General features: G+C 37.3%; 1 protein-coding gene across 1 annotated transcript in view; it reads left to right on the top strand.

The window, feature by feature from the left end:
• The first annotated feature begins 12,330 nt into the window (after window positions 1-12,330).
• The window catches only part of LOC148948463 (uncharacterized), a 59,182-nt gene continuing 58,871 nt past the window's right edge, over window positions 12,331-12,641 (top strand). The window contains exon 1 of the mRNA XM_089093934.1: window positions 12,331-12,536. Within this exon, the coding sequence (XP_088950060.1) occupies window positions 12,361-12,536 (176 nt within the window). The 5' untranslated portion in view covers window positions 12,331-12,360. The remainder of the gene's footprint in view (window positions 12,537-12,641) is intronic.

Here is a 12,641-nt window from a genome sequence, read left to right as displayed (position 1 = left end):
CTATATGTCAACAATGGGCAAAGTTCACAACTTGCAGCCCTCCCCTGGGGACTGTGGGGGATTAAGTCATCCTCAAGGAATTAGCTATTATATTGTGGTGACGCTTTCTAATTAAATCAATTTGGAATTTAGTAAAATATTAAGATGCAAATACAAAAGTTTAGAAATACCACTTTTTATTAAGGTAAGGAACGTATCCTGGCAGGTATATGCTTAATAGGAAATTGAGAAATTAACACTTCCTAGCTATGTGCGTCAGTGGGTCCCGATAAGGTGTGTTTGAGTATATGTATAATAGATTCATTTTTATGGGAAGGGGCAGCAAGATACTAACTTTATGTCAGACTGACCTCTGGTCCGTTGATATTTGAAATACATCGGAATATTGTCGGATTACTGTCTAAGTATCTTATAAGTGTCAAAGTATCTTATTGTATTACATCTTATTGTAAATTTCTGATACGTGTTGTTTCCCTGGGACCACCAGTCCTAGCGGAATGTGTATATATATCATTAAACCTTGTACTAGTGAATGTTAGCTGAATAAAAGTATTGTGTTATAGCTAACCTATCTGCAATCTAAATTTAGTCCCTCGAATATACCCAGCTGGTACGCCTCATTAGTCGGGTCGTAGCCTAAGGCACGCTACCAAAGTTTAATAACCTTAGGGCCATAGTTTATCTCCCCTATAAAGGGAAAAATAAAGGCAACAACTACAACATCACCCCAACAACCATAAAATCACTTTACCACAATATTTTTTTTACTATGCTGAACAGAATGGCTATCTCGAAATTTCGATTGGGTTACTTTGGGAAAAGATGAGTGTTGGAGAGGGCCTAGTTGCCTTCCATTTTTGGTAACTTAAAAAAGTGCACTAGAACTTTTTATTTCCGTTTAAATGAACCCTCTTGCAATGTTCTAGGACCATTGGGTCAATGCCCTGTGTAGCATTTCCAATACCCATACAAGTAGCGTTTCCGCTGACAAAACAGTGAATTGCACTTTCATTAATTACCACCGCCTGATATCCCCACAGTCAAATCCACCAACAGTACCTAGGACAGGACCAGGAATTGTTGACCTACCTTTTTCTGACCAGTCGCGGTCTTGGAGCCAATTATACAGAAATGTGCCCCCGCCACCCACTCTACCGCGTGAGGACCAAGGCCAACAAATCTGCAGCTCAACGTATTGCAACTTGCAGAACCCAACTGACAATTGCCATAATGACCTGCAAAGAGGCAGGAAAAGGAGGAAATCCCACACCAAATCCACTCTTGTCACATAACCACCTACCTCTACTGTTACTGATAAATGCTCAGTCAATTGGTAATAAGATTGACGAGCTTGATCACTTACTACACCATAACAATATTGACATATCAGCTACAACTGAAACACGGGTTCCGTCAGCAGATCTGATCCAAATTGACGGCTGCAATGCCCACTTATTACCTAGACGTGGGGAAGATGGCCAACCTGTTCAGCAAGGAGGTGGTGTTGGACTCATTTGTAAAAAAATCCATATAAAGCAGGGTACTTGAAATACCAATCACACATGAACGCCTGGTTGAAGTTCTGTGAATATGAACTCGGCCAAAGAAATTGCCTAAAACCTTTGGATCAGTTATCTACAGAGTTTTTATTTCCCTCCCAAGGATCCCTATAGGAAGCAGCTGAAATCATATTTACAGAATTGCGTTGACTGAATCAGAAGTAAATACCCATATGCTATGTTATTTGTTTTTGGAGATTTCAACAACATTAAACCCAAGTGGTTTGCAGAATCACTGTCCCTCAAACAGCTGGTAAAGTGTCCAACACGGCAAACTAAGACCCTTGATCTATTTTTTTCTAACTGCAGCAAATACTACAAAGAGCCAGTCACACAGCATCCACTAGGGCAAAGTAACCATTTGATTGTATGGCTGGAACCAAATAACTACAAGCCGGTAAATAAAAAAGAAGTCATATTTTTCTGGCCCATCACTGATGAAAAAATTACTACCTATAAACTCTGGTTACAGTCCTAGAACTGGTCTGACATTCTGAAACTTGACAACGCTAACTCTATGGCAGAAGACCTGCTCACCCTTATGTTTAAGGGATTTGAAGACTGTTTTCCTAGAAAAGAGAAAACAATCAAACCACTTGATAAACCGTGGATGCCTGACGAAATCCGAAAGTTCATCTCACAAAGAGATGAACTATTCAAAACAAACCGTCTAGACGAAGCAAAACGCTCACGGAACTTAGTAGTCAAAAGTGTCGTGATGCCCGCAAAGCCCACGGGTCAAAAACAGTGGAGAAGCTTATGAAAAGCGATCCCAAGCGTTTTCACAGCAATGTGCAAATACTTATGTGTCAAAAAAAAAAATCCTGAAATCTTGGACAAAAGTCAGAACAAACTTGATGCCAACCAAGCAAACTCCTTTTTGCAAGCATCTGTAGCAAACACCACCCTCTCAAAGAACTCCCATCTAAAGAAGAAGAAATATCTAAGATCCCAGTCATTAGGCCAGAAGAAGTTGAAAAAAACTAGCCAAACTTGATCCCCGTAAGGTGGCCTGTCCCAATATAAGGTGGCATAGTGCCAATCCCAAAGGTAGCTAACACAACTGAAGTTAAAGACCTCTGCCCAATATCAAAAACCACTATATTTTCGAAAATCTTCAAGCGATTCATCTTTAACTGGCTATACAAGGATATAAAGGAGTCCATAGATCCCAGACAGTTCGGCTTCCAGCCCGAATGCAGCACTATACATTATCTAGTCATCCTACTGGATGAAATGCTTCGTCACCTAGAGTGCTCAGACTCCTTTGTGGACCTTTTGATTGCCGATATGGGGAAGGCATTTGATTATCTGGACCATCCACTTGTTGTCAGCAGAGCCAACAACATGGGAGCGACACAGTTCACTGTAGTGCTATTTACTAGCTACGTGAGTGGCAGACTTAGGTGTGTTCAACTCTCCCTCGCTATATTTTTTGAGTTCCTTAGGATTACTTGCGGTGCCCCTCAGGGTACTATCCTGGGCCCGATTGCTTTGGTTATAGCAGTCAATGAGCTACTAAAAAAAAAGCCGAACAGGGCCAAGTTTGCTGATGACCTCTCTTGTGTCAATTAGCCACAGCCAAAGACGAGCTTAAGCTAGCCTTTGATGAACTGACAATGGAGGCTCAGAAGACTAGGATGAAAATCAGCTAAGAAAAAAGTGTTGTCGTGAGAGTGAACTTCCTCAAGAAACACATAGGCAACATTGAAACAGAAATTGAGCTCAAATCAGTGGACTCTGCCAAGATTCTTGGAATTATTATTGACAAAAACCTGAAGTGGGATTCTGAAGCTAACAAGATTGTAAGCAAAGGAATGGGACTACTAAGATTGTTCGCGAACCTGAAACGCATTGGTTTTACCACCCTGGCCCCTACAAACATCCTAAAAACATATATCTTACCCGTCCTGGAATACGGTTGTCAAGTCTGGCCTCTGGGCTTAACAAAAGAACAGGACAAGCGAATAGAGAAGATGCAGAAATGGTCTTGCCGTATCATCCTCGGCCAAGCCAACGGTTCATACGAGAAGGTTGTCCAGAGGCTTGGTTTCAAAACCCTACTCCAACGCAAACACAAAGCAGTCATGAGGTTCGGCCGCCAATGCCTTCTTTCACAACGGCATTGAAGCATCTTACCGGATTTCTTAGAGCCAAGAATTGACGGTCCTGCGACAAGGAGCAAAGCTGCTGTTAAAGTTGTCCTGAAACAACCAGCACCAAATTCCAGTCAGCACTTCTTATCTTTATTTGTACCATATTTTGTCAAATCATTTAATAATTGTACATAGTTAATTGTTTTTAGTGCTTTAATTTGATATTTATAATGCCAATGCTTTTTTGCCAATGGTTTTAATTGATGTTGACAATGCCAATGCTATTTTTTATAATATTACGGTGCAGTAAATCAATTGATTGATTGATTGATTGATACCATCATCCCTGGAAAAAAAGCACATCTGTGATCTTTCTTCTGGCAAAAAATTCAAAATTCCGACATTTTTACAGATACAAGCTTGAAACCTCTACAGTAGAGTTCCCTGATACGCTGTATCTGATGGTGTGATTTTCATTAAGATTCTATGATTTTTAGGTGGTGTTTCCTTCTTTTATCGAAAAGAAAGGAAATATTCTCAGGCTTGTAACTTTTGATATATAAGACATGACTTTAAATTTATATATTTGAAATCAGCATATAAATCGCATTCTTTTGATATGTCTATTAGTATCAAAATTCCGTTTTTTAGAGTTTTGGTTACTATTGAGCTGAGTTGCTCCTTACTTACAGTTTGCTACCACAAACTGTTTTATTTTGAATCAGTGCCATAAAATCACTAGCAACTGACGTGCGTTGCACCAAGAGGGATTGTTCAAGTTGAGGCAATCCCAAGCCTAAACAATCGCACCATTCTTTAGGTGATATAAATTAGTTTTGGATGCTCTGCAATTATCTTATAATTTTTGTCTTCATTAAGTCACATGGCGCTTGGTGGTGGTCTCTCGTTCTGACAAAGAGTGCGCCTCTGACACCCTTTGCTCCTGGCATCCCCTGTCACTCAGTGTCCTACACGACCACTTACTTTGCTTACCCCAAGAGCCGCCCCTGGAACTATGGGAAAATTAGTCAACCTTTTCATGGTGGAAGCTATGGCAGGACAAAAAGGCATAATTCCTTGGCCCCTGTTCACCAGAAATAACTTCTGTCAATTTTCCCCCCATAAAAAGAAATTTATCCCTGGGCTTCACTCTTAGCTCTCAAAGACCCTGTCTACTAAACACATATCCTCAGGATTATTGTTACTGAGGATACATATAATTTTATCAGTATAATTCTTCTGTTTTGTATGAGTATATCATTATACCTTGTAAACAGTTTCAGGCAATTATATTTATAATTGTAAGTTATATAATTTCATATTTAATTGTATATTTATTTAGTTATCATTTCAATTGTCCTATTTTATCTTCTAATATTATGGTGGTTTTGATAGGAGTTGAGGTATTATCTAGTAAAAACCTCAAAGCTCATTCTCCACTGGGCCTAGATAGACAAAGTAAAGTTTAAATAACAATAACTAGCTATAGGAAAGAAATTTAGGTAGGTCAATGATGATTATGCCTACCTAAGCAATTGTGAGAGTTTAGCAAGTGGTGCCAATCCTCAAAAATGTAGAGGGGGGATGATTGTTTTTAGTTTGTTTTCAATGAAAATCTTAATAAAAGGACTACACATAGTATTTTTACAAATCTAATGGGGCAAATTCCCCTCTTCCCTCCCCATGTGATATTGCAGCATGGAGCTTAACATAGCTAGTGTTTACTATGTTTTGATAGGGTGTGTTTTCTCTGTACTAGGCTACTTTTATTTATATTACAGCATAAGTTACCACCCCCCCCCTTTAGGCAAAAGTGATCACCTTGTCATTGAAGGCAATTTAGCCTTCTGCAAGATAACAAACAATTATATCAAGAATACTTACACCGACTATGCAGCAATCAAAGGAGAGTTGAGTGGCGTGGACTGGGGGTCTTTGCTTCAAGGGGAGGTAGATCAACAATGGATCAGTTTCTGAGAGGAGCTTACAATACTCCAAGAGAATACTAGCAAGAGAAACCCTAAAAGCATAACATCAGACTTTACGCTGATGACTCCAAGCTTTTTGGACTAGCCGTACAACAAAGCCTGCAATCAGACCTCCAGAGAATCCAGAAGTGGAACAGCAAATGGCAGCTTGAGTTCAATATCAATAAATGCAGTGTCCTTCATTTTGGCAATGACAATCCTCACTACCAGTATGCCATGCGTGACTAGAAGTTGCAGTCAGATATTCAGCTACAAACCAGTCATAAAGAACAAGACTTGGGAGTACTTGATGAGGAGCAACTGAAGTTCCACGGGCACTGGCAGCAAGCAGTGTCAAAAGCTAACTCAAATCTAGGCCTGCTGAAACGTTCTATCACCAGCCGCTCCCTTACTGTCTTCTTGAGACTTTACAAGGCTATTTTTAGGCTGTTGTTGGATTTTGGAACCTGTCTGACCTCCCCCTCCTACAAGCATGGCACCAGAATAAAGGAAGGAGATCAAAGACGTGCCCTCCAAATGCATCACAGTTCTGCAAAATATGCTGTATGATAAGAGACTGAAGCACTTAAAACTACCAATGCTGGTGTTCAGACGTCACAGATGTGATATGATGTTGACCTAAAAATATAATAGTCAACCAAACAACACCCTCCTCACAAGACATACAGGTCAACACAACACTAGAGGACACTCGCGGAAGCTAGCAAAGCAAAGAGTGAAGACCAGAATGCACCAAAACTTTTTTACCTTGTGTATTTCCGACAGCTGGAACAACTTTCAAGACAAAACCGTGACTGCACCCACTAGTCTCTCCTTTAAGTCAAGACTTGACAAAGAATGGAACAACAAGCCATGGAAATATAAGTGGGACAGTCTGTCCTTCTCACCTGCCAACTAATGCAACATCACTGGGCCCATAACACAGTGACGTTCCAAATTACCATCATTGATGCAGAGCAGAACAGATCCAGCATGGACCTTATTTTGCTTCAAAGTACAAATTAAGGTAATTTATTTGTTTTTTTTTTTTGCACTAGCCTATATTGGACTGTTGGAATCTTGTCACACCTGATGGACTGTCAGACCCTTTTAAGTGTAAATAGCTGATTGATAAGGTAGCAGGTCATGAATGTGTTACTTCTGTTAGGTCCTTAAAGGATAAGTGGCTGATCAATATTGAGAAAAATTCCGCCAATGATTTCTGTTATTCTTTGCAATCAGTTTAAAGTGGTACCTCAGCAAAAGTTGTTACAAGAAAGTTTTTGGTCTGGTTTGTGGTATCTCTAATGATATTGATCTGGCTGAGATTGGAGCTTATTTTGGTGTGCTGTCTACTAATTGTATTGGGTCCTCCGGATCAATTAAGTTGGAATTTGCTGATTTATTTGCTAAAACTCAAATATTTAAATATGGACTGAAAATTGGATACAAAATTTTTCATGTTGCCAGTTACAAAATTCTGCCAAGATGCTGCTTTAATTGTTGTTCTCTGTACTATATTAAAGCAGACTGTCCTGAAACCTTGCCAAAGTGTGCTTGATGCTCTGGAAACCATATGTGTACTGACTTGCAGCCCTGTAATTTACCTCCAAGGCGTAGCAATTGTAGTGGCTCTTGTATGTCTTATAGTTTTACTTACTCTGTGATAAAAAGATTTCTTGCTGCAAAAGATAAGAATTGTAAATGATGAAAAAAGACATTTCTTGTATTTCTTTTAATATTAATGGGATGCTTCACAAGGACTCTATAATTGATGCAATGCTCCAAAATTATGACATAGTGTTCCTCCAGGAGCATCCATAAATTAAAATCAGTATTAACTTCCTCAAACAAAGTACTGATCATACTGTAGTCCATACCACTACCCAAGTTACTCATGGGCTTGCCTGCATATTTAAAAATCATCTGGATATGTATTATCTGATGATTCTTGATTCTAATGGTAGTTACTTGGCAATTAAATTTGGCTTGACAGTTCTGATAAATGTCTATTTACCTTGTGATTATTGAACAGTAACATCTATGAACTACTTTGCAAAGTCTTGTGCTAAGCTCAAAACTCTTTTAAGTGATGCTACTACAAAAGTACAAATGGATATGAATTCTTGATTGTGGACTTAAAGTACTATTCAGTCTGGTCTGATATGTTAATTAATTTAAAAATCTTTTTCCACAAAAAAAATTTTTCAAAGAAAAGTAAAGAGCTCCATTAAGCCAAGAATGAGAAGAAATAAAGTCAAATAATCTTCCAAGCGTAAAACTACCACAAATCACTATCAATAAATAAATGAAACTCAAAATGAACCGAAGTTATAATAAATAGCCATGTCAAACACGAAACGAGCAAAACTTACCATGAGTAGGGCTGATAACCCCAATGCCTTCACAAGACCATAACCCAATTTGCCCTTTACTGAAAAAAAAACAACAACAACAAAACAAATGACCATGGATTGTCAGTTTAATTGACATATACTGATATTTATTCCTTAAAGTTTTGATAATTTTCTATTTATCAAAGTAAGACACGTGAAAACATTTCAAATGTATTTTGTTTTCAGGATTTGGAAATCCTGATCAGGATTTTTTGGGGTTTCCAGCTCAGAAACCTTATTTGGATTTGGATCCTGAACTTAAAATCCTTAATAATAAAGCTAAATTTTGACTTTGGATTTCTTGTGGTAGGCCTAAAAGAGGCATGTTTTTTTATAAAACAAAAGGCAAAATTAAAGTATAAAAAATACCTTAGAGATATTAGGTATAAGGGCCTTAATTTTCTGAGTTCATTTAAAGAGTGGACAGAGGTTATAACCCCAGAGAAATTTGAGAAAGTTATGGATTCTCAATTTCTGCACAAACTTGGGCAGAATATTATTCATCTATTTTTGAAAAGTAAATTACTCTGTTCACTCTTATTTTAGTCAATTTTGTTCACAATTATCTACCATCTAAGGTCTGGCAGTCCCGTGTTACTACAGTGTCTTTATTTTCTGTTGAAACTGCTCTTAAAAGAATTAAATCGTTGTCTATTTATTTTGAGGGAGTTTCTGCATTTCATCTCCAGTACTGCAAACTGTTGATTTTACACCTTCAGTTGTTACTTCAAATTTGTTTAAGTTTGTCAGTTGTACCTGATAGCTTTCTATGAGGCAATGTAACTTCAGTTCTTAAAAAAGGTAAATATCCTCTTAATTGTCCATCTTATTGTCCCTTTAGTATCTTGCAATCTGAGTAAGGTTTTGGAATATATTCCTCTTCCATATTTTAGTTCTGGGATTGATTCTGGAGAGAACCAGCTTGGTTTTTGGCCTGGGGTTTGATGTAGACATGCTCATTGGATTCTTTCTTCTCTTCTTTGGATGCATCTCAAACTAATCAAATTATTCACCTTTGCGCTCTTGATAATTCTAAAGCTTTTCATTCTATTAACCATTTCCATCTTTTTCATTCACTGTTTACGAAAGGAATTAATTTTTCTATCATTATATTGCTGAAGTATTGCTACTATTCTTCTTTTCTTAAAGTTAATAGTTCGATTTTCGAAAAAAGAATACCACTTTGAAAAGGTGTCAGACAAGTTGGTGTTTTGTTGCCTAGTTTATTCAAAATATGCATATCTCAAGTGATTAATAACTTACCTCTGACATATTTTTCTGGGTTGTCTAATGTTTTGTATCTAGCATATGCTGATGACCTTCTTATTATTAGCAAAAGTAAAGATCGAATTCTGTTAACTATATTTCTGAAGCTTTTGCTCAGATTGGTCTTTATTTAAATGTTGCTAAGTTCACATACCTTTATTTCGGCTTTTTGTCTCCTTCACTTGCATCACCCCTGGCATGCAAATGACTTTCTGTCCCCTTTGTGGAGTCTTGTAGGTGATTGGGTATCAATATTACTTAAGAATTTGCGATCTTTCCGTTCTCGACTAATTTCCGACTCAAAGATGAAATTTCAAGTTGGTTATTCGAGAATTGTTGCAAACAGAGGTAAATATAATCGTAAGGCTTTATGCAAATTATTTTTCGCGTTTTTTATCATTCGGCTCTATATCTTTCCAGGTTTATCCTTTGTTAAATAAGAATGATATTTTCTTTTTGCATATTCATTATATCTGGTATTGTAAATTTTTTCTTTTTCTCCCTCCGCAGTACTGTAATGGGAAGATACTGTCAAGATTCGGGATGATTGATGTTTTAGTAAAGCTGTTGTGCTAAGTAGTAGGCTTTTGGATATTAAAAAAAAGCTTCCTCCATTCCATTGTCTTGAAGCGCGCGTGGGAATGGGGCCAATGATGTCACTCATTAAAATGTAGAGGGGAAGGGGGATTTACCGTTTTTAGTTTGTTTTCAATGACAAATTTAAGAAAAGACATTTTTCAATGATAAATACACACACAGTATTTTCTTAAATCCAATTGGGTCAAATTCCCCTCTTCCCTCCCCAATTAACATTGCTGTTTGGAGCTTAACATCACAAGTGTTTCCTATGTTTTGGTAGGGTGTGTTTTTTGTCTGCAATACTTTTATTTAGGGGTAAAGGTACCGATGATTCGACAGTGCAATTTTGGAACCCCTGACCAAATTCTACTTCAAAACAAAATAACACTACTTAGCTATGACTTGAAGCGCCAGCTCTTGAAGCTACTTTTTTTTTATTTCAACGATAGGAAACGTTGACACAATATTCGGTACATCCAGATAAGAAAAGAAAATTTAATTCAGTCAGTTTCCTGTTTTCGACAAAAAAGGAGCTCCTTTTTCCGCACCTTATCGGAAATAAAACAAATGCAAAAAAAAAAAAAAAAAATAGTTCAGAGGTGAAAATGTTAACACCCCAGTAAAATTTTTTTAAAATTAAATCCTCCAAGGAAAAAAGCCTGTCCTTAGAACTGGCGTTTTTTTTCTTACTTTTTAGACCCGCCCTCCCACGGCTTTTTGTAGAGATGATTAAAATCGTCAAAGTATTGTTTAACTAAAAGAAAGATTAACTCTTAGACCAGCTTTATTGTCGGACAGTTGGAAGAATATACACGGAAGAATACCTGCAGCTATGGATTATTTCGTGCCCAATGAAGCCAGAGTGCGGTGAAATTCCTCTAATCCTTGGTAGTCTAATTTTTAAATGAAATGATCAGTTAAACCTGAGCGTTTATTATAAGCCAACATGGAGCAATAAATTCAACAACGTGAGTCATACACACAAACTTAAAACAAAAATTCAATTTGTAATATTCCTTGCTAAGGGAGCCCTTGGTGTGTGTTTATCTAAGTTAGAATCAGTGTTAGGATTTGGCCAGATTAATAATGTTTCAGTTTGAAAAGGTCACTCAGTTCAATTTTCAAAAAAAAAAAAAAAAAATCAATTCTGAATGAGAGTTCTGGGCGAAAAAGCTATGCTGGCTCATTTTTGTCAATAATGGCTCATTTAGTCAATTAGGCGAAGGACGAGTTTCAACATAGTCAATACCCTACCATTTCAAAATCCCTTGCATCTTTTGTTACCTGCTGTAAAGGCTAGACTTTAAGGTCCCTAGACGAAAATATAATACAGAATGATGACTCTATTGAAGCTTGCCTAAAAAAAAAGCTGAGACATGGTGATGATATTTCCACCCTTAAATTTATAAACCTCTCTTATTTGGTTCACTTTGACCTTAAAAAATGTTAGTAAATGCCCCTAAAAATTTAAAACAGAAGTCCAGAATTGGTAGTGAAACAAGAATGTCTGATATTGGGACCCTTTGATTCAGTATATCAGAGTATTTTTACTGTAGTGGTTTCAGTCTCTTTGCCAACTCAATTTAACATGTGGAGATGTTTGAAGGGAATTGTCTGAGGGAAACTTTCCATGGAATTGGAAGTGTCTGGATGATTTTCTGTAAAGGGAAAGGGAATTTCCATGGGAGAAATTCTTCACGGGGGAATTTTCTGTAGAAGTAACTTTTCACTAAGGAGGGGGAGAGAGATTTCTGGGAAAAATTTTCCATAGAGGGGAATTTTGCTGCATGATCTGAAAAACGACCAGATATTTAAGTCTTTTTCAAATGAAAGTGTGCTAAGGAGAATTTTTTCTGGCAGAATTGTCTACTGCAAAATTTCTGGGGAGAATTTTCAGCAAGAATAGAGTTGTTCAGGTGGAATTTTCTGGTGGACGGGGGGACTTTCCACAGAGAGGGAGCTGGATTTTCCAGCATTGTGTGAAAAATGATCTGAAATTAAATTAACTTTGAAACTTAAAACAAACAGAAGTTATTCCGTATATGAGGGGGTTGCCTCCTTCTCATTACCTTGCTGTTTACAGTAAAGTTTGACTTTTTATCCTAATTCCTTACAAATGACTCCAGAAAAACAAGGGCCATTTAATTAAAATAAGAGTACCAAAAAATTTCAGCGTGAAGAGCAATGAATTGAGGAGGGGGCAACCCTCTTCAAGTATGAAATGATTTCTGTTTGCTTTAAGTTTTAATGTTACTCCTTACTATTAGTTGAAAAAAACATATCTAATGAGAAAACCATTTTTTTTTTCAATTTAGCCTAAAGCTCACCACTTTTATTTCCAAACTATTTCAAGTTGGAGTAATGACGTAAGTCATTACTCCATCCCCCTCTAGCCCTCCTAGATCTGGTCCTCAGCACTGTCGATTGGAGGTTTGCTTTGCTAAATAATGAACTTTCTTAGGAGATGGATGAAGATACACCATTAGAACATGAGGCAATGGAGGAGTTTTGTCATACATCTACAAAAATATCAAGAGCTGAATATGAAGAGTTAGACCCTTCGTCAAGACCTAGACATGGAAGTGAAGCTGCAGCCAGCTCTAAGTTTCACCTTGTGTTTTCACCCCAACCTAAGAAACCTAAGATAGAAAAATTAGAAGGGGAAAAAATACAGTAAGTTTGAAATCTTTAATTTAGTATTTAGTGTTGCAACTTCATGTTAGTATTAAATCATTTGATTTGAAGTGCTTCTTTGGTGTTTTGCAACCTAGTAACCAA

This window comes from Artemia sp. Qi Xiang Cuo, chromosome 9, assembly GCF_049724085.1.
Source record: "Artemia sp. Qi Xiang Cuo chromosome 9, ASM4972408v1, whole genome shotgun sequence".
Lineage (NCBI taxonomy): Eukaryota > Metazoa > Arthropoda > Branchiopoda > Anostraca > Artemiidae > Artemia > Artemia sp. Qi Xiang Cuo.
This window is presented reverse-complemented; position numbering and strand designations above follow the sequence as displayed.